This window comes from Ursus maritimus, unplaced genomic scaffold (genome assembly GCF_017311325.1).
Source record: "Ursus maritimus isolate PB19 unplaced genomic scaffold, ASM1731132v1 scaffold_21, whole genome shotgun sequence".
Taxonomy (NCBI): domain Eukaryota; kingdom Metazoa; phylum Chordata; class Mammalia; order Carnivora; family Ursidae; genus Ursus; species Ursus maritimus.
In genome coordinates, this window is record NW_024424564.1 from 31606809 (window position 1) to 31626131 (window position 19323).

General features: G+C 45.8%; 1 protein-coding gene across 3 annotated transcripts; it reads right to left on the minus strand.

Annotated features, from left to right (window-relative positions):
- Window positions 1-1277: 1277 nt before the first annotated feature.
- On the minus strand, window positions 1278-16918 carry TMCC3 (transmembrane and coiled-coil domain family 3). 3 transcript variants are annotated; one of them, XM_008687693.2, is made up of 4 exons: window positions 16839-16918; window positions 12675-13579; window positions 10777-10912; window positions 1278-5762 (listed from the first exon to the last, which is right to left on the minus strand). In XM_008687693.2, exons 2-4 carry the CDS (start codon window positions 13562-13564, stop codon window positions 5460-5462), a joined length of 1329 nt encoding a protein of 442 aa, XP_008685915.1. In that variant the 5' UTR covers window positions 13565-13579; window positions 16839-16918; the 3' UTR covers window positions 1278-5459. The 3 variants fall into 3 exon arrangements, with proteins under 3 accessions (XP_008685915.1, XP_040493258.1, XP_040493259.1); XM_040637324.1 differs by lacking the exon at window positions 16839-16918 and having other exon boundaries at window positions 12675-13762; XM_040637325.1 differs by lacking the exon at window positions 1278-5762 and having other exon boundaries at window positions 10572-10912.
- Between the last annotated feature and the right edge of the window lie 2405 nt (window positions 16919-19323).

The following is a 19323-nucleotide window of genomic DNA, read 5'->3' on the forward strand; positions in this document are numbered from 1 at the left end:
TTCAAATATCAAATAACAACAGCTGGGCAGAAGAACAGCAGATCCTGTAAGATTTCCGAAGATTCAAATGCGCTCTGTTTTCTTGGGCAGGGAATGGCTGGTCTATTATGGGTTTTTTCATCATCTAAGCATGCTGTTTTGTTTGCAGAAGGTGGGTACCGGCTGACCAGGAGAAAAGTGTGCCAGACCTCAAGTTGACTGGAAGCAGAGGGCTAACCAGGCAGATCAGAAGCAAAGCGATAAGAATCCTGACTCCCTTTCACTAGCTATGACCTCGGGAAAAGCTCATGTCTGAGCTTCAATTTCATCCATGTAATGGGGATGCTGGTGCTTACACCATTCGACTGGTTCAGATGAGTGCACCCCACAAATGAGAAACCCCACTAACCAGACAGCTTCAACCAGAGGGGTCTGATCGCCCCTCTACCACCTGCTGAGTCACACCTGTCCGAGCATTGCCTTCACTCCTTCCCACTCCAGCTCATGGGTCTGATCGCCCCTCTACCACCTGCTGAGTCACACCTGTCTGAGCATTGCCTTCACTCCTTCCCACTCCAGCTCATGACGACATCTGCCTTGTCCTCAGCATCCTTCTACACTCCCCATTTCCATGACACCGACACATTTCCTAGCATTCCAGGCGCTGTGAAGACACTGGTGGGGGCGGGGGGGGCGGGGATGAACAGGTGGAACACAGAATTTTAGGGCAGTGAAACTATTGTGTGTGATACTAATGGCATGGTGGACACATGCCATTATACATTTGTCCAATCCCATAGAATGTACAAGAGTGAACCCTTGTATAAACCATGGACTTTGAGTGATAATGATGTGTCAGTGTAGGTGGTAGTCAGCACTTTAACAAATGTACCCTCGGCCGGGGGGGGTGGGTAATGTTGATAGTAGGGAGGTTATGCAGGTGTAGGGATGGGGTAATGGGAAATCTCTGTACCTTCTATATCTTTTTTTAAAACGATTTATTTATTTCAGAGGCGAGGGGAGAGACAGAGGGAAAGAGAGAGAATCTCAAGCAGACTCCCTGCTGAGCACAGAGCCGAACGCAGGGCTTGATCTCACGACCCTGAGATCATGACCTGAGCAGAAATCTAGAGTAGGATGCTTAGCCAACTGAGCCACCCAGGTGCCCTGGAAATCTCTGTACCTTCTGATCAAGTCTGCTGTGAACCTAAAACTGTTGTAAAAAATAAAATTCATTAAAAAATTGATTTTACGTGCACACACACACACACACGCTGAGATATGCTCTGACAAATATGAAAATTTAAGAAATCTAACTCTTTATTCAACATCAAAGCTAACATCAAATGTTTATTTAAAAAAATAATGGCACCTGCTTTGAAGAGGGTGACAATCTACAGAGAATTTACAATTATAGGCTGACATGGAACTACATAGTATCTCACAAAACGGAAATTCTGCAAAAGACCTCACAATAAACATTTCTAGTTTCCATTTTCAGAACTGCTAACTACTGCCTAAACATATCTTAAACACAGAGCACGTTTTGTTGAAACATTTCTCTTAGGACAAGACAGGAGACACGTTTTAAATAAATTAAAATTGCAAGACATAAATTATTCCTAAAACAATCAAGGTACATTACTTTCCAGCTTCTTATAAACAGAGAATTGCACTGACTTTAGAAAATTATAGGTTAGTTCTGCTTTATAGCTTCTAGATTACCAAACTCGTGTTAACTGTAACTTTTAGCTTCTTAACTACTTTTGATGTAAATAGGCCAATATCACTCTTTTCAGTGATTTATCTCTTTAGACCAACTTCTTCCTTAGCATATGGACTAAACTTTTTGAAATACCTCTCCTCCAGATAAAGCTCTGTATTTTAAATAATGCCATTTCACTCTACCCCCTGGCTCACTCCTCAAAATTACAGAAATATGCAAAATAGGTTGTTTGATCACACGTGTTCATATTAATAAGCATATTGAAATCCTTTTCCAAACTGATACAACTATACTTAGATTCAACACAAAGATGTTCCTCTTTGATGCAAAACAATTTGGTATTTAAAATCCAACCCAAAAGGACAAAAATAATTAGGTGCCTGAGGGAATCCAATTCCCGTCACCGTTATCGATCCCATAATTAAACCTGATACGCTGGAGAAATGGCAGGGCAATCAACACAGCTAGCAGGGCAATATTTCAATGAAAACAAGAGTGAAAAGCAGAAGGGCTGAGGTCCCATGGATGCTAATTAACGGAAAGGGATAACTGCATTATGGGAGAAGGGGAGGGAATTTCAGGAAATCTCAGTTTATCAATAGTTCATCATGGTCACAGAAGCAAAACCACTAATGGTGCCTGCTAGAAACTTGGGACTGATCCTATTCTCCGTACAAAACCAGCAGTGGAGTACTTGTACTTACTGCTTCACTGCAGTTTGAATTTGGAGGGGAGCGGGAGGGGGTAAGATGTTTTGTTCTGGCTTCATCATACTCAAAATGTAAGCTGGAATAACCAATTTAAAGCCCACAGAAGAGTATTTTTGGATTTTTGTTTTGTCGCCAGCAAACCAGCATTATCTTGGTGATCATGTGTCACAAAAAAATCCTGTGCTAAAAGGCAACGTCCAGATCGCTAAGGGAGCAGGTGCCTGCCCATCTCACGAATGACGTCATCTTTAGGTATGTACAAGATGTTTCCTACCAATGAAAGATGGGGAAAAAGGATTAGTTGACTTAAATGTAAATAACTAATTCCAGGATATGTCCTAGCTGGACCACAATTTTTAACTGAATAATTTATAATACTTTATTTAATACCCTTATGCAGGAAAGGAAACACACAATAGGAGGGTTTATTCCTTAAGAAGAGAACAGTAAACTGCAGAGAGTAAAGGTCTCCTTGGAGTATATCCGCTTATTAAAAAGCTTCATGAACTTTCAACAAGACTCTAAAATAAATATGCCAGGTAGGCTGAGCATATCCAAGTGAAAATATGGTTATCTGACATCTAAAGAGAATCACTGGAAATACAAATTCTGTGCAAAGAAGTCATGGTCAGGAGGGATGATTTAGACCCTCGAATATTTCAGAACAGAGCCAGTTTCTAGCAGCTTCTGTTAACAGCTCCGGACCGGAGGGGGTGGAGTGTGCTGCTTTCCATTTTCTTCCTTACTTCTCTCAGTGGGGAGGAGACACAGTGCCCTGCAGGTCTGGGAAGCGTCGAAGCCAACGCTGAGTGGAGCACAGTGGCCTGTGATGCAGCTCTTAACCTCAAGGGCTAGACAGCTCACTCTCTCTAAACTAACAGCAGCAGCTACGTCCACGGCAACCCCTGGCATATCCAAAGTGCCTCAGAAAGATTCACAGACACTGAGAGGCGCCCACCACACTCCACCTTGATCCAAGGGAAGTTATACCCAGCCCTCAGCCAAATGCAGACTGATGCCCACAGGTAAAGGGGAATGCTGGCCATTAAAATATGGAAGCAAAAGGAAGCACACCATTCTTTCTCTCTCTCTTCCCTGGATCTGCAACTCTTTTCTGTCCTCTGGATGTGATGGATCACAGTGTATTTACAGCCAACTTGGCAGAACAAGGGAGAGTCTGACAGTGGAAGGGGACACAGCCATGAGAGGGGGGTGGGGCTGGTAGCTCCTTCTTGCCTGCGTCCAAAATATGTACAGCCAAAGATGTCACGAAATGATGCTTACGGTTTTAAAAAGCTCGAGTCTGGAATTAGATAGTGGGCACAGTTGCATAAGTTTGTGAATTTACTAAAACCACTGAACTGTAAAGTTAAAAAAAGAAGAAGAAGAAGAAAGCTTGAGTTGTCTGAGTCTCACACACACTGGACTTGTACCAAATGCTCGACTATTCCATTCTCTCAAACCATGGCACACTGTCACATTTTTTCAGGAGGTTTCCCTAAGAGCAGCTGTTCGCAAAATATTGCACTTAATTTAAATCCAGGCGATTCGATGTTTTCTGGAAGAAAATGTACACTAACATACATCTTTACGCCTTCAGATAACAGAACGGATGGTGGGAGGAGGGAATGAACAGCAGTTTCCATTAAAATCTTCTATCTTGTCTTCGTTAGATACAGAGAGAAAATGATTTAAAGGGAAGTAGCATCTGAGAGACAAAGACTTAAAGGGAAGTATCATTTGGGCTGAAAGTAGCGAGCAGCATCGCCCAGACAGGCGAAAGATGTTGACTTTTGAAGGCTTTCACCTCAGGGGAAGAAGCGTGGCCACTCCCTTCCCGTGGCACTTCAGTGACATCCTAAGAGATGACGGACAGCCTTGGTGCAGACCCTGGATCTGATTTATCGGACTGCAGCTGGCCTGATGGGTCCTTGGAGGACGTTCTCCGTCTTCACCCAGATGAACCTCCGCTGATCCGACTGCCACCCCCTTAGACCCCATGCCCTGCTTCCTCCTGCTTCCAGGCCCTACCTCAGCGCACTTTCACCTCACACAATACAATTCTGTTGTCCTTCTTAAAGGAAAACAACCACCCAGCCCCACAACATGAGTATCGCTTGTTTTCACGTGTGCAGGAAGCTTTCCCAGCCCTCCCCAGGCCGGCAGGTAAAGTGAACACGTCCTCCCAGGGGGGTTACCCCAGTGAAGAGCTGCTGGGATGCAAACCTCCAGAGCGGTGCTTCCGGGAGCCCGCACTCATGTTCAACCTCGGTCTGATGTGGGATTTGGAAGCACTGCCACGTGCCTGAAGGTGAGGCATTCGAGAGCTACCTAAGATAGAATCGGGGGTGCGGCTCCTTGGGTGCAAGAAGGCGAAAGCCCCACTCACAGATCTTCGTGTCTTACCATTTAAAGTGCAAGAGAACATCTATGTTAGACGTCTACGGATAAACAGGTGTGCTGTAAGATTTCCACGTGATGGCGAGTCACGCACGATGGACCACTGTGGATAAGGGAACGCAGGGGACCCGCGTGGACCCGCGGAATGGATTACAGAGGATTTACACCAGTGTTCACCGGGCCAACGTCTGCACTTTGTCCCTTCCCTAAGTCCTGCCACATCCTTGCTGGTTACGGGACTCAGGGAAAACGCCACCCCCAGCAACTGTGAAGCTCAATTTTGATAGAAACTTAAGGAAGAGAGACAGAGACTTAACACCCCGTTTCCTGTGGGTCATTAATTACGCCAAACGCTCAATAACCCGAGGTTTACCATGCTGGGCTAGTCAGGTGGGCAGAAAATCTGGTCTGATTAAGGCAGTGAGCAGCGTGGGGCGAGCTGTGCAACGGATTCACATTCACCAAGTACAGGGGCTGAGCTGGCAGCTGCTACGGCGTGAGGAGGACTGGAGATATTTACAACGCACAGCCCAGGCCTGGTCGGCTCTAGTCAGCACAACTGTTCGTTTTAAAATTTGGTAGTATGCACAGAGTTTTCTTTAACACAGAAACGTGAAAGAACTTGAAGACAGGAACCAGTGGCTTCATCTGGGTATTATGATCCTTTCTATGGCACACACGATATGGTCCCAGTTTTTACAAAATATTGCGAGAAGAGTCACGGCGAAGAAGGTGCCAAGGATGTGGAAACGGCTCTTCATCATAGGCGAGACAAACTTGGCGATGGTAGACACGCACACGAGGATGACAGTCATGAAGGCCAGGATCACGTTTATGCACTTCCCCAGGAGGACCTTGGCGTTCACGGTGTCTGTCTGCAGAGCCTGCTGCTCCTGCTGGTGGAGCTCCAGCTTGGAGATGCGCGTCTGGCAGGACTCCAAGGCTTCCTACGGGCAAGAGGGATAGCGAGGGTCAAACGCTGCTGAGATCACGGGCAACATGTGAGCACGTGCTTAGACATGCGTGGAAGCCCCCAGCCAGGGGGCTCGATGCCAAGACAGCAGCAAACAGCCAAGCTGACAGTGATGATGAGGACGATGATGATGACGATGACAACAAAGAGGTAAAATGACAATCTCAAGGCTCATTTATTCTGTTATTCTTGACAGAATGAGCATGTGTACACAACCATGAAACACCATAAACGGGGGATTACAGGTAAGTATTTTGAGTCTATTTGTATTTGAAATAAAGTACGTAAAATATTGGCATCTGTTGGTATCATGAGGGACAAACGAGAGGAGTGGTGGGGTTCCATTTTGGGACAGTGGACGACCTCCGGCCACAGAGTAGGTGGTATCTCCAATTATTAGACCGTATTTCCACTGCTCGTTCTGTGTGTGCAGCCATTTACAGGCTCTGGAGGATGAAGGGAGAAGGGTTGGGGAACGGACTGACGGTGGGCAACTCGGCTTTCATCTGCTCTTTGCATGCTGTCACTCAGGACACCGTCCAAGGCTACACGTTCTCCCTAGATCTTGCTCTTTCTAACACTTCAGTTACGAAGGCACAGCTGACTCCAAGTATCTCTCTGGCCCAGGCGTCTCTTGTGAGAGCGACTCACGTATCCACATGCCTCCTTGATATCTCCATTTGAGGTTGGTTTGTTTGTTTGTTTTTTTAAAGATTTTATGTATTTATTTGAGAGAGTGAATGAGAGAGAGCATGAGCAGGGGGAGGAGCAGACTCCCTGCTGAGCAGGAAGCCTGACACAGGGCTTGACCCTGGGATCATGAACTGACCCAAAGGCAGACACTTAACCAACTGAGCCACCCAGGCGCCGCTCTGCATCTGAGCTTCTTAAAAGCACCTCAAATGCAGCATGTGCAAATATGGCTTCATGTCCTGCACCTTCTCCTGTACCTGCCATCAGTGCTGTTCCCCTCCATCTGGTGTTCCCTCCCTCAGAAAATAGCACTTGACCCACCCAGTTCCTCCTACCAGACACCCCTCTCATCTGTCACCCAGCCCCATCGATGTAACAGCCAGGATCTATCTTCAGGGGTCTGTTTCTCTCCCCTCAGTCTCCACCCCACTCTCTCCTGCCTCATGTAATGCCAGCCCCCTGCCCGCTCACCATGCTCTGGCCAGACAGGCTTTTTCAAGCTCGGAAAAGAATCCTGTCCGGGGCCTTTGTACTGTGCCTGAAGTGTCTGCCTCCCCACTCCCGCCCTCTTCACTGGTGGATCTCCCTTCCCCTTTCAGGTCCCACCTCCTCCACTGCCAGGTCCTGCGGAAAGCCCTCCCAGCCCCATCAGAGCCGGTGAAGTCTCCCCCAACCCCTCCCCAGCCGACAGTCCACAGCTGTGGGAGGACGGGGACCAGGCCTTCCTGCGGCTGCCCCAGCACAGGGCGGCCATAATATGCCAGGTGCAGGCTGTGCGCCAGGAAGGACGGGGTGAAGCTCGGGAGAGAAGAACCCTATGTCTCTTGGGAGAAAAGGACTGAACTAGAGGCAGTACAATGAGCCCCTCTGAGCTCTCTAGCCCTCCCCCCCCCCCGGCTGACTCATTTTCCGATATCTGTTTGCTCAATTACAACACAGCCGTCTTGTCAGGCTTTAAACAACCATAACAGCTGTGACACTGACTCGCTTTTCTTCTGCTGAATATACCCTGTGCGCCAAAGTTCAGGGTTCCCTGTCACTATAGCAACTTCCATTCCACGGGTCAGCAAGAGAGAAGGTAAAACTTCTTCGGATCATCACCTACGACAGCAGGCACGTGCCCCGGAAACCATGCATTCTTTTCAACTGTTTGAGCCCAACGTGTCCTCCGTTTTAGACACGGCATGGATAAGGTGACAACAAGACAAAAGACCAACATTTTGGCAAATTCATTTATCTTCAGCTGGGTACATGAATTACGTATACAAATAGACTGATCCAAGAATTGAATCGCCTTAGAACTGCTATCAATTTTTTATCCCCCCTCCCAAAAAAATCCAAGAAAATTTAGTCAATTGCAAATAATTTTAGTTACAGCCCCCACCAAGAGATATTTGGCCCCACAATCTTTAGTACTTCCTCGGATCCAGTATATTTAACTTACCAAGGATGAGGACTGAGGACAGACCAAATTATCCTTAAGCCTTTTTTAATTGGGAATTCAAGGGTGATGAAAAATAAAACTCAATTTCTTAAAACGGTAAAACCCTGGCGTCCCCGTGGGCGACAGCCACCCTCACCCGCACCAGCTCGGGCACAGCAGCGCCCTGCCTGTGAGAACGAACCAACCAAGAACTAACGAAGTTGAGCAGGCTCGACTAAGGGCCCCGAGGAACATGGCTTCTCACCAGTATAATAATTATTTTCTGACTGCCTATTATGCATCAGGCCAAGATTTAAGGACTTTCTGTGTATTATCCCATCTAATCCTCCTGGCCACCTTCTGAGGTGAAGCTCATTGCTATTTCCATTTTACAGATGAGGAAACTGAGGCACAGACAGCCAGCTTGTCCAGGGTCACACAGTAAGCGGTGGAGCCAGGATTCTCTCTCTCTTAACAAAGCCAACTCTCCAGTCGCTCACAGAGATGTCCTCCTTGCACTTCTGAGTTAGAGATGAAACCAGAAAAATGTTCAAATGAACTCTTCTACATTGTGAAGCTCCCTCTCGACGTCCCTCCCTTTATCACACCCATTCATCCCTAAACTAGGTTCCCTTAAAAATGGAAGAACAACATTAACTCAAACTATCCCCTAAATAAGAAAACCACATGTTTAGATATAATCCAGTGGCATCCCAGATACATTCTAAAACCAGAAAGTTCTAATAAACCTGCACTGTTCACCTTGCAACACTTAACGTTTAAATGGGTCAAATTCTCTAAACCAGTCAGTGGTGAAGGAGCATCTCCTAACCCAGACCAGGGGCAAAGATCCCCCAAGTGTCTCCTCCACCACGCTCCTCAGAGGCCAACGTGTCCTCCCAGCTCTGCCGGACGCACCAGCTCCCAGAACTGTCCGAGTAGATGCCTGGGATTGGCACAGACTCACAGCCCACGGCACAGAGTGGAACAGAACGTGGGCAGCTGAGACTCCAGCTCACACAATGCGGGGGAAAAAATCTCCCTTTATGTTTCAGTTTTCTCCCTCACAGAGTGGGGCTGGAGAAAATAACCACTGCCTACAAAGGCAAGTTGTAAAAATGGAGCTGAGCACTACTTGGAGAATATACTTTTTTGCTGTTTTAAAAAAAGAAGATCAATGGGAATGTAAATTGCTGCGGTCACTATGGAAAACAGTATGGAAGTTCCTTAAAAAATAAAAAATAGAGCTGTTATGTGATTCAGCAATTCCACTTCTGAGTATACAGCCGAAGGAAATGAAATCAGTTCCTAGAAGAGATACCCCCACCCCCAAGTTCACTGCAGCATTACTGACAACAAAGACACGGAAACAACACAGGAGTCCATCAACAGATGAATACAGGAAATGAGGTAACCGCATACACAACGAAGTATTATGTGGCCCCGAGAAAGAAGGCAATCCTGTCATCTGCAACAACACGGATGGACCTTGAGGGCAGGGTGCTGAGTGCGAGGAGTCAGCAGAGGAAGACAAACAGGCTCTGTGATCTCACCTATATGTGGACTCCAACAAAACCAAACTCACAGAAACAACAGATTGGTGGTTGCGGGGCGGGGGGGTAGGGGAAAAGGGTGAAAAGTGGTCAAAGGTACCAACTTCTAGTTATAAGATAAGTAAGTCCTGAGGATGTAATGTGCAGCGTGGTGACTACAGTTAACCATTCTGTCTTACATATTTGACAGCTGCCAAGAGAGTAGACCTTAGAAGTTCTCAACACAAGAAAAATATGACTTAACTATGACTAGACTGTGGTGATCACTGTGCACTATTTTATATATATATCAAATCATTATGCTGTACACTTTAATGCAAAGTGATTATATCTCAGTAAGACTGGGAGAAAAGAAAGAGACCCTCTGGTAGTAGGGCAAAAAAAGCATTCCAGAAGCCTAGGGCTGTTTCACCACAATGCTACCATCACACTGATACTGAAACGCACCTTTGTTTATACTGACGCAGCAAGCCCTTCCTTCCATCCACCCAGATCCTACCATCCCTGCAAGTCCCACCCTCTCTGGACATTCTTTCACATTCGTTACTCAAGGACTGTTTGCGAGACCTTGATTCAAGTCACTTAACCTCTCTGCCTTTGTCTCCACATATGAGGAATGCGGAAAACAGTGAGAACTACCTTAAAGCGTTGTTGTAAGGAGTAGATGGGGAGCAAAAAGGCACGTACAGTGTTTTGCTAGTTTACGGCACATGTATGCACTCAAGTCCTTGAAATTCTTACAGCTATTAAAGCTATCATTCTGCATAGGAGCAAACAGATCCAAGGCTTGCTCAGGGTTAGACAACTGGCAAATGCCAGACCTGAGACTGAAATGCAAGATTTGACCACGGAATGACCGACTGCCCCACTGTGTGACTGAATCCTGTGGCTTTCACTGTCTGCGCCATGTCACTTGGCCCCTGCTCATGTTTCCTTGAGCTGTTTGGCAGCTGACCTAATCTTGACACCCCCTCCCCACTCAGTAAGCTTCTTGAAGGCAAGGTCTGCGTCATGTTTAGAAAGTTTTAGCAATTTTGGTGGTGGGGGTGGGGACGAGGAGAGGTTATAGGCGATGAGCTTGGGTAGATAATAAATACTCGTTGACCCAAAAAGGTACACAGAGAATAGCCTCTTTACTCAGTGACATCTGTAACACGAGCTAATGGGGCTAATAAGGTGGAGGATGTTTACGCGGCGAAAACATTTTGCTCCACATGCCAGAAATCCTTTAGGGCTTAGGGATAATGCATTTACAGTTTGCTAAATGGATTCGAGGCTGGGACGAGCCTGCGTGAGTGTGTAGATGAGAGGAACAGTACCTGGATGTCCCGTGAGCGCTCATAGGCCTGGTAGGCCACCTTCTCCTCGATGCTGGCCAGCTCCTGCTTCAGGTTGGCTGTCTCGTGCTGATGCAGGTCTGTCAGGTCATGGAGCTGGTCTTCCAGGCGCTCGTACCTTTGCAAAGAGAGGAGGTGATTCTGAGTGTGACACTTTGAGGGTCTCCTTATTCTCATTCCCTGGAAGACTATGTTTCCAAAAGAATACAACTAGCTGTGGGGAACAAGCCTTTGAAAAGCACTGAATTCCAGCACTAGAAAGGACTGGTCTCTGCCATCTTAACTTTTCTGTCCTCACTCCTGAGGTGACATACACACCAAATTTGGCGTTTCCCCCACATCAGACGAGCACCTTCACCAGTTACAGCTGATGACAGAACAGACCTGATGCGTTCACCAGGGCTGGTCAAGAGACAAGGCTGTCTGGGGTCCTGCTCAAGACAGAGACCTGCCGGCACCCCAGGGCTCCCCCTCTCCTGCTTGCACAGAGCCTGCTGGTTCACAGGCACGGCTCTCACACGCCAGAGAGCCCACAAGGAAAGAACCAACTTGACACTAGAGCCAACTGCACCATTTCCCAATGCATCCCCTAACTCTGAAAATGTGTTTCAGTTCTTGGAACTTACGTGCTGATAAAAAATTAAAGCTCACTGCAAATTATAAATGGCTTTCCCAAAGTCCAAATCTTAAAAGAAGAACAAAGATTCCATTCCCACCTCCCATTTCCCTAAAAGAGGGATTTGTCTTATACTCGAAAATTTATAATGTTTATTTGAAAACAGGAATCACTATTTGGGGAAAGCATTAGTCTGAGATGACTTCTATCAGTATCAGTGTTAGATGCTTAGAGAGGTCACCTGATAGAATCATTAAAAGGAGAGAGAGAACAAGAGGGAGGGAGGAAGAGAGACTGAGAGATTATATGTCAATTATTTCTCAAGAAAAAAAGATCAAAAAAAAATTTAATGCAGATTTAATGATTCTTCTCAGACAGGACTTCATAGGTATCCAATGTTGGTGTAAAAGCCTTGTAAAGATCTCTTACAGCGAGCACCACAGTGGCTAACTCTTGCAGATCACAAACATATGACAAACAAGAACAAAAACGGTCCTCCTTTTATGTAAATGCTATTTGTGACTTGGAATAAAATCTGGATCCAAAGAGTGCTGCATCCCAAACTATTCAGATGGAATTAAGTCAATATTCTCTGGAAAACCTGTGACTCAAAAATAGTTATGTGACAAAGAAATCAAAGTCAAAGATGTATGCTGAGAATTTTAAGAAACTGTTTCATAAAACGTAAGAGCTGAAAAAAGCCACATTTCTAAATTAATCCATTTAAAACCATGTAGGAGATATAAAATGTGTATTATAAAACTCACAGTTTAATCTTAAAATATGTAATGGGCATTGAATTTTTTATCTACATTTTTACAAGTTAACATGTTCATTTTGACCAAAAAACAAACTTTTGGGGGCGCCTGGCTGGCTCAGTTGGTGGAGTGTGTGACTCCTGATTTTGGAGTTGTGGGTTCAAGCCCATGTTGGTTAGAGATTACTTAAAGAAGAGATAAAATCTTTAAAAAAAAAAAACAAAAAACAAAAAACAACAAAAAACAAAAAACCACTTTGGGGAATCTTTTTACTGGGAAAATGGTGGAAAAATCATTTTATTAGTATTTTTATTAGTAAGTTATAAGCACATAAAAGCCAGCCTACAAAACACCTTTTAAAGTTAGCTAATATAATTCACAATATTTGAATTTGTACTCTACTCTTAAGATTTCCTTTGAAAACAACCAGCAGCCTATCACTTTCGAGAAGGCAGTCTCACGGCAGTAAGTCATGCTTCTGAAAAGAAGTGCAAGAAGCTGAATACCTGTATCTTTCCTCCTGCAGCGTCTGGGAAATAAAACCGTATTCTCTCTTGAACTGCACTTTGAGCGCTTCGATGTCCTCGGCCAGCTGAGCCTGGGTGTCCTTGATCTCCCTCAGTTCCTCCAGGATCACGGTGAGCTTGCCCTGGCTGTCCAGCGCACTGGCTCCACTGGCCCCGAAGGACTGGTTCCCGTTACTGTCGGCGGAGCCCGATGTGCCGCTGGAACACTCGTCGTCGCTGCCATACTTGGGTTTGTTCACGATGGTCGCGCTGCCCCCGTAGGCCCGGGGACTCCCCTCAGGCCGAAACTCCTCTAAGGAATTTTTCAAGTGCGCGATGTTGTCGGCACTGCCGAACTTATTCCGGATCAGGTTGGCGAACTCTCTGGACTTGTTGAAGACGAACACGGGCGGAGTGAGGGACACGCCTGGCATGCCTGATTTACTGCACTCCGTGCTGTGGGGAGCAGTTCGAGACTTGGCGGAGGCATCTCTCAGAGCGTGGAGGTTGTCTTTGGAAATGTCCTTCGAGCTTCTGGAGGCTCCGTTCTGTTCGATCTCCCTGAGCTTTCTATGATACTGTTCTAACTTCTTCTGGAGCTGGGCGATGGAATGAGCAGATTTCTGATTCTTCTTCTCGAAGACCTGTTTGATGCGGCCGGCCTGCTGCTTGTCCGCGCTGCTGACCAGTTTCAGATACTCTGCAACGTTCCCATCGCGTGACGTCTGCTCAATTTTTATCTGCTCTGTCACCTTCAGAATTTTTTGTTTCAGGCTGTCTGCACTGAGTTTGACCTTGTGGAAGTCCAGGATGCCATCTGGTACATCAAAGTTGAGGTTGGTGTCCGACCCCCCTCGGCGAATGTTCAGGGGCAGGCTTAAGGTATTCATGTCATGACGTTCTACCTGCACGACACAGGGAAGAAGCACTTTAAGATCTGAAGTCTAAGGCATAGTTTTTGTGACAGAATCTGTGTACACACAACAGACATATCTCAGGTCCCAGATTTTTAAACTGCAAGTATTCAGGGGCACCTGAGTGGTTCAGTCGGTTGAATGTCAGACTCGGTTTCAGCTCGGGTCATGATCTCAGGGTGGTGAGATTGAGCCCCGTGCCAGGCTCCATGATGAGCAGGGAGTCTGCTTGAGTTTCTCTCTCCCTTTCCCCACTTGTAGACACACACGCTCTCTCTCTCTCAAATAAATAAATCTTTAAACTACAAGTATTCTTAAGATAAAAACTATGCTCTCCAGTTGAACAGAGGACAGTCCAACTCCATCCTGCATCCATGTACACTAACTAACTGCGAGATGCTGGTCTCCCAGGGTGTCCAGTGTTTTGTCTGATTAGATGACAACTGCCAGTTGCCAGGGTAGAAAATGCATAATCGCAAAAGGTTACCCACTTTCCCAAAATGCCCAGGTAACTGGGGTGTCTGCCACGCCCCATTCACTTGAATTTCAGCACTGTGGGAAATGCATCCAATTCAGAACCCAATCATGTAACAGAAGAAGGAGAAAAAGTTCCAGCAGGTACATTCATCCACACAAGAAATTATTTTCTTAATGGAATCATTAAACAGATGTGATAGGATAAGATTAATCTTACTAATACAACTGTATTTAGATGTGGAAACAACCCCAAATCACGACCTAAGTGATTTAGAAAACAAGAACAAGTGGTAATACCAAGTGAAAAGGCTTTCTCCCTCAAGGGCCACCTGGGGAAGAAGTGGGAGGTATCACTGAGCACCGTGAAGAGGAGGGTGACTAGTCTGTGCTCTAAACAGGAAAGGCAAAGGGAGTCTGGGTGCCAGGTACTACGGATATTTGTATGTGTCACCTTGTTCAATCCTCACTACCATGCCTGGTAAAGACTATGTTAAACCCATGAATGTACAAACTGTGACAGCATGAGGCAGGACCTGAACCTATGTCACCCTAACTGGGTTCTCTTTCTACATCAAGACACCCAACCAAGGTGTCCCCAGAGGACTAAAGACAAGCCTTTGCAGGGTCTGATTGCAATCTCTAAACAAAGTTTTGTAACATCTCAACAAATGCAACTTACTTATCAAGTTAACTACCCTTTGATTAAAATGTCTTGACACAGAGTCTCAATGGAGACCAAATGGTAGACAATGTTCGGCACAAGTTATCTTGTGTTTTAGAGGAGAATAGGCAGAAATAGCAAAATACTAATAAGATATTAACACACTTCCCCACCCCTCCACCCCCGCCCAAGTGACCCAGACTCGAATGCATTCGTTTCCAACAATGAAGTATTATCACTTTGTCCCACGAGAAACCCTACCCAGTGCTTTTCCCCAGAGAAAGGAGCCCAATGGCATAGTGGGACACAATCCCAGGTTGGTGAGTCAGTCCTGCTACACAACTCACAAAAGTTTGTTAACATTATTTCCTGGCCCCTCTCTTCCAACACACAATTTTGCTCTGAATAAGAAACACTGGGTGTTTTTATCTGGCAGAAGAGGATCACATGGGAAAGGCTGGAAGGGAATAAATACCAAATCATTGTAAGACTAGAAAGAAGGATAAAAATATTGTGATGTCACCTGGTCAAGATAGAAGGATGGGTGTAGGGAATAAAGAAGTCCTAGAGAGAAGACCACAGGGAGCTCAAGGAAACTATGTACCTATGGCTCACTAATGAACCCAAACAGGAATGGGTTCAAATTACAGTAACACAGAATGCACTAAATCTAGAAAATGTTTATTCAGGGCAGACTGGGTAATCTGTGGTAACTGTACAATTATGAGGCAACAATGTGATTTCATTGGAGATGTTCACTGATTATGCTATTCTACTTCTCAGAAACTTCCTTTGGTTCCCCAAAGCCTCCCAAATTAATAATACAACCCAGCCACTATAAGGTCTACCCTACCTTTCAGGCTTCACCTTGCACCTAATGGATGCCATTGATCTTAAGTGAACCATACAACCCAAAGTTCCCGGAACATATGTGAATTTTCTAGGGATTTTCTCATATGAAGGATGCCTAGCGCTCATCCCCTTCTGATTATCAAAATCTCACATATTCTTGAAGATCCACTTAAAATCCCACTTACGCCATGAAGCCGTTCCTAGTCCACCAGCAAGCTGCCTGTTCTTTCTGTGATCCTCCCTGTTGCTTCTGCGGCACCACCTGACGTGTCCTTGTATCCCTCATCCATGGATTTTATCCCCCATGGGGTACAGGCTCTTTCAGGGGACAGACGTGTCACACTTATACCCAGTCTGTAGTGTTAACTCCGTCCCTATTCACAGGAGGCTGTCAATGTTTGTTGAACTCAAATGACATCATTCTTTATTCTAGGAGAGTCACTGAAATCACTTAAGATACATTTTAATAGAATCAACAAAATGACCTTGGACCTTCTGCCCATATGGACCTGATAATTTCAGGCAGAGCTGTTTTCTCAATAGCTGGGTAATAACTTCTATATAATTTCAAACTGGTTCAACTAAATGGAGATTTTTCTGAGGATCAGTGTGCAACAAGATAACACAAATACAAATAAGGACTTTTAAACTTTAACTGAAGTCTAATTTACACACAGAAAGGAGCACATTTAATAAGAATAAAACTCAATGAACTTTCACAAACTGGATATACTGTATAACCAGGACCCAGGAAAACAAACAAACAAACAAACAAAAACAAAGGGGCACCTGGGTGGCTCAGTCAGTCAAGCCTCCAACTCTTGATTTCAGCTCAGGTTGTGATCTCAGGGTTACAGCCGAGTCAGGCTCTGTGCTGGGCATGGAGCCTGCTTAAGTTTCTCTCTCTCCTTCTCCCTCAGCCCCTCGCCCTCCCTCCCTCTCTAAAAATCAAACAAACCAAAAAACAACCCAATAAAACAAAACAGAAGCTCGCCATGCCCCTTTCAATCTTAAGTACATCACCCCCATCTCCAGGGGTAACCACGAGCCTCACCCCTAAGAGCACGCCTTAGTTTTGACTAATTATCACTCACTCTTCTTGCCTTTTTTGCTGCACTTTGTCTGTGAGACTCCTAAGACCTTGTTTTTACCCTCTGGAGCTCAAAGATCAGATTAAGTTATTTTAAGAAAAACCACCCAAACCTGCTTGGTACTGAGAAGTCCACCATGCTGGAAGATGCACAGGTTTTTACACCTTACCTTCCCAACGCAGCCGTAAGTCACCACCTGTTCCTCCTTTAATGCTCAACCCCACCGCAGTGGGCCATCCAGCTCTGGCATCACAGTGCAATGGCCTCGTCCCTTAGAGACGGCTGGGCCAGGACAGCCTCGAAACTCAGGAATGTTTGCGCAGAGAGCCGCCTGACTTTTGGCTCACTTTAAACTTATAACAATGCTTGGCATGTCCTCGAGAGTCCAGGTTGGGGAGAGCAACAGCATTCAAAGCTCAAATCAATCAATCGTACTGCTTGTCAGCAAATCTCAGTTAAAAATGTTTGATGAGGGTAGAAGGTTGAAACTATTGTTGGGCCGCACCTTTTTATAGCCTTTTATAGCCCTAGCTCTGCAGGGTAATTAAGAGCCAGCTGTACACATCACTACTAGATGTCCCTACATTCCCGAAACTCAAAGTGAAATGTCGTCTATGCGCTGGGGAGAAAGCTGTGGGCGTCCTCCGTCCTCCACTCAATCTGGAGCCGGCCCTGCGGGCACCTGCGCACCACAGCCGTTTCAGGATGAGACCCAGGGAGGACAAAGGTTCCCAGCTGACCCGGAGTGAATGTGCACGCGAACCGTGTGGATTAGGAGACGCATGTTCCAGTTTGGGCACCGACATCAATTGGTTCTGTGTTCTTAGCTAAGTCAAGTCACTTCTGTAGGCTTCAACTTCCTCATCTATAAAGAGATCAAGCCAGACCACTCAGAGCTACCATCACAAAATTCCATAAAATTTAATCCAAGCTATCTTTACTGTGAGACATTATCATGAAATAGTCAAGACCCTGGGCTCTGGAGAGAAGAGTACTTTTGGTTTCGGTCTTGATGCCACTCTTCCAAGCTGTGTGACTTTGGAAAAACGACCTCGCCTTTCTGTGGCTCAGTTTCCTCTTCTGTCAAGTGGAGATAACCCTTCTTCAAAGAGTTGTGAGGGAAAAATGAGATCATGCACATAAAGTACTTAAAGAGTTCCTGGCACAGAGAATGGTTTCAAAAAAGGTTTGCTATTGTTGTCATTCCAATTTCATTTAAAGATGTACCTGTATGTAAAAATGGAAAGGAAAACAAGCTCCAAACAATGGTTATCTTTTGCACGGTGGGGTTAAGAGGAGTCATTCTTTTTATTGCGTTTCCGTATTTTCCAACTCAAAAAATTAATGAACAGGAATTTTACCATTTTGGCAGAATAGATGCTATTTTTAAAAATGACTGCTAGCCCCTTTCAGTACTCTTGGAATTACTTGGTTATTCTTGGTTTATGTGAAAGGCAGACCACCAGCATCTTAGTGAAAAGCCATTCCTAATAATGTTTTCCTTCCGGCAGCAAAATCATTTCCCCTGTCACCTCAGTGTTCTGGAACAAAGGCTACAGAAAAGCCTAGGCCCTGGACTAACATCAAAAACGGACTCTGAGTCATCTCTGCAACAATCCAAGCTTCCAACACAGCGTAAGTGAGCTCACCTTGCTCACCGGGAAGCCAGGCCCTGCTCAATCAATGACAGCGCTGCTCGGACACACTGTGCAGGCTTCCTGAGAGGGCTCTCTCCATGACGTTTCACATTTAACCCCTAAAAGCTCCAGAGGAAAATGAACAAAAGGGAAGGACAGCCCAGGCAGAGGCACACCACCCAAAACCCCACCCACGAGAACTGGGAAAGGGAAAGCGAAGAACTGGGCTGGATGCCTAGAGGGCACAGGCTGAGGCTCTGGGGGTCACAGAGGGGCCCGAATATGCAGAGGCACGGAGAGATCAGAATTAGGGAAGGAGAACAGCCGAGGCCGGGTACAATGAACCTTCGGCATCAAGGAAAGCTGCTCAAGCTCAGTCGTACAAGGAAAGAGTCAGGTCCTTCAAACTCCTGTCATTTCCCCGGGCAACAGTATTTCCCAGCACCCACGAGGGTGCTTTCAGAGGCCCACAAAGGAGCTGCAAGTATCCAAAGGCGCTCCCAAGTCCTTGTGGCCAGGTGTCCGAGCCAACATAGCTGACATTCTGTACTCTCACTCATTTTGGCTAGAATCTAACTTCAAGTCCAGAGGCAAGGCTGTTCCTGCGGCTTGCCACTCAGAATGTGCTAGGCTTTGCTGTGGCAATAATGCCAAAATCTCAGTGGTTTAAAGAAAAAGACGAAAAAAAAGAAAAGGTTCATTTTTTGCTCATGCTAACAAGACAGATGGTACTCAGCTGGGGGGCCGGGCCGTGAGGGAGCCTCTAGGACAACCTTCTGTGATATTGCTGGGGCCACGGCAGGGGACTTGCTGAATCACTCGCTGGGGCCTCAAGACTTCCACCAGAAGAGACACCTGTGGTTTCCCCTGCTCACTGCAGTGGGCTTAGCTAATCTCAAGGGAAGTACAGGACAGGGAAGTAAAATCCTACCACATGCCCAGGAGGAAAAATGTCATGGTAGAGACATGTGTCGCATCTCACTTATTAAAAAATCTGAGATGGGTTCTACTATTATT

What these genes read in the sequence shown, in the direction of transcription:
- TMCC3 (XM_008687693.2), bottom strand. Translation starts at nt 13,564, where the DNA reads ATGAATACCTTAAGCCTGCCCCTGAACATTCGCCGAGGGGGGTCGGAC. An exon ending in CTGCAGGAGGAAAGATACAG is followed by an intron (nt 10,913 to 12,674) that starts GTATTCAGCTTC and finishes CTCTTTGCAAAG; the next exon opens with GTACGAGCGCCTGGAAGACC. An exon ending in AGCGCTCACGGGACATCCAG is followed by an intron (nt 5,763 to 10,776) that starts GTACTGTTCCTC and finishes TCTTGCCCGTAG; the next exon opens with GAAGCCTTGGAGTCCTGCCA.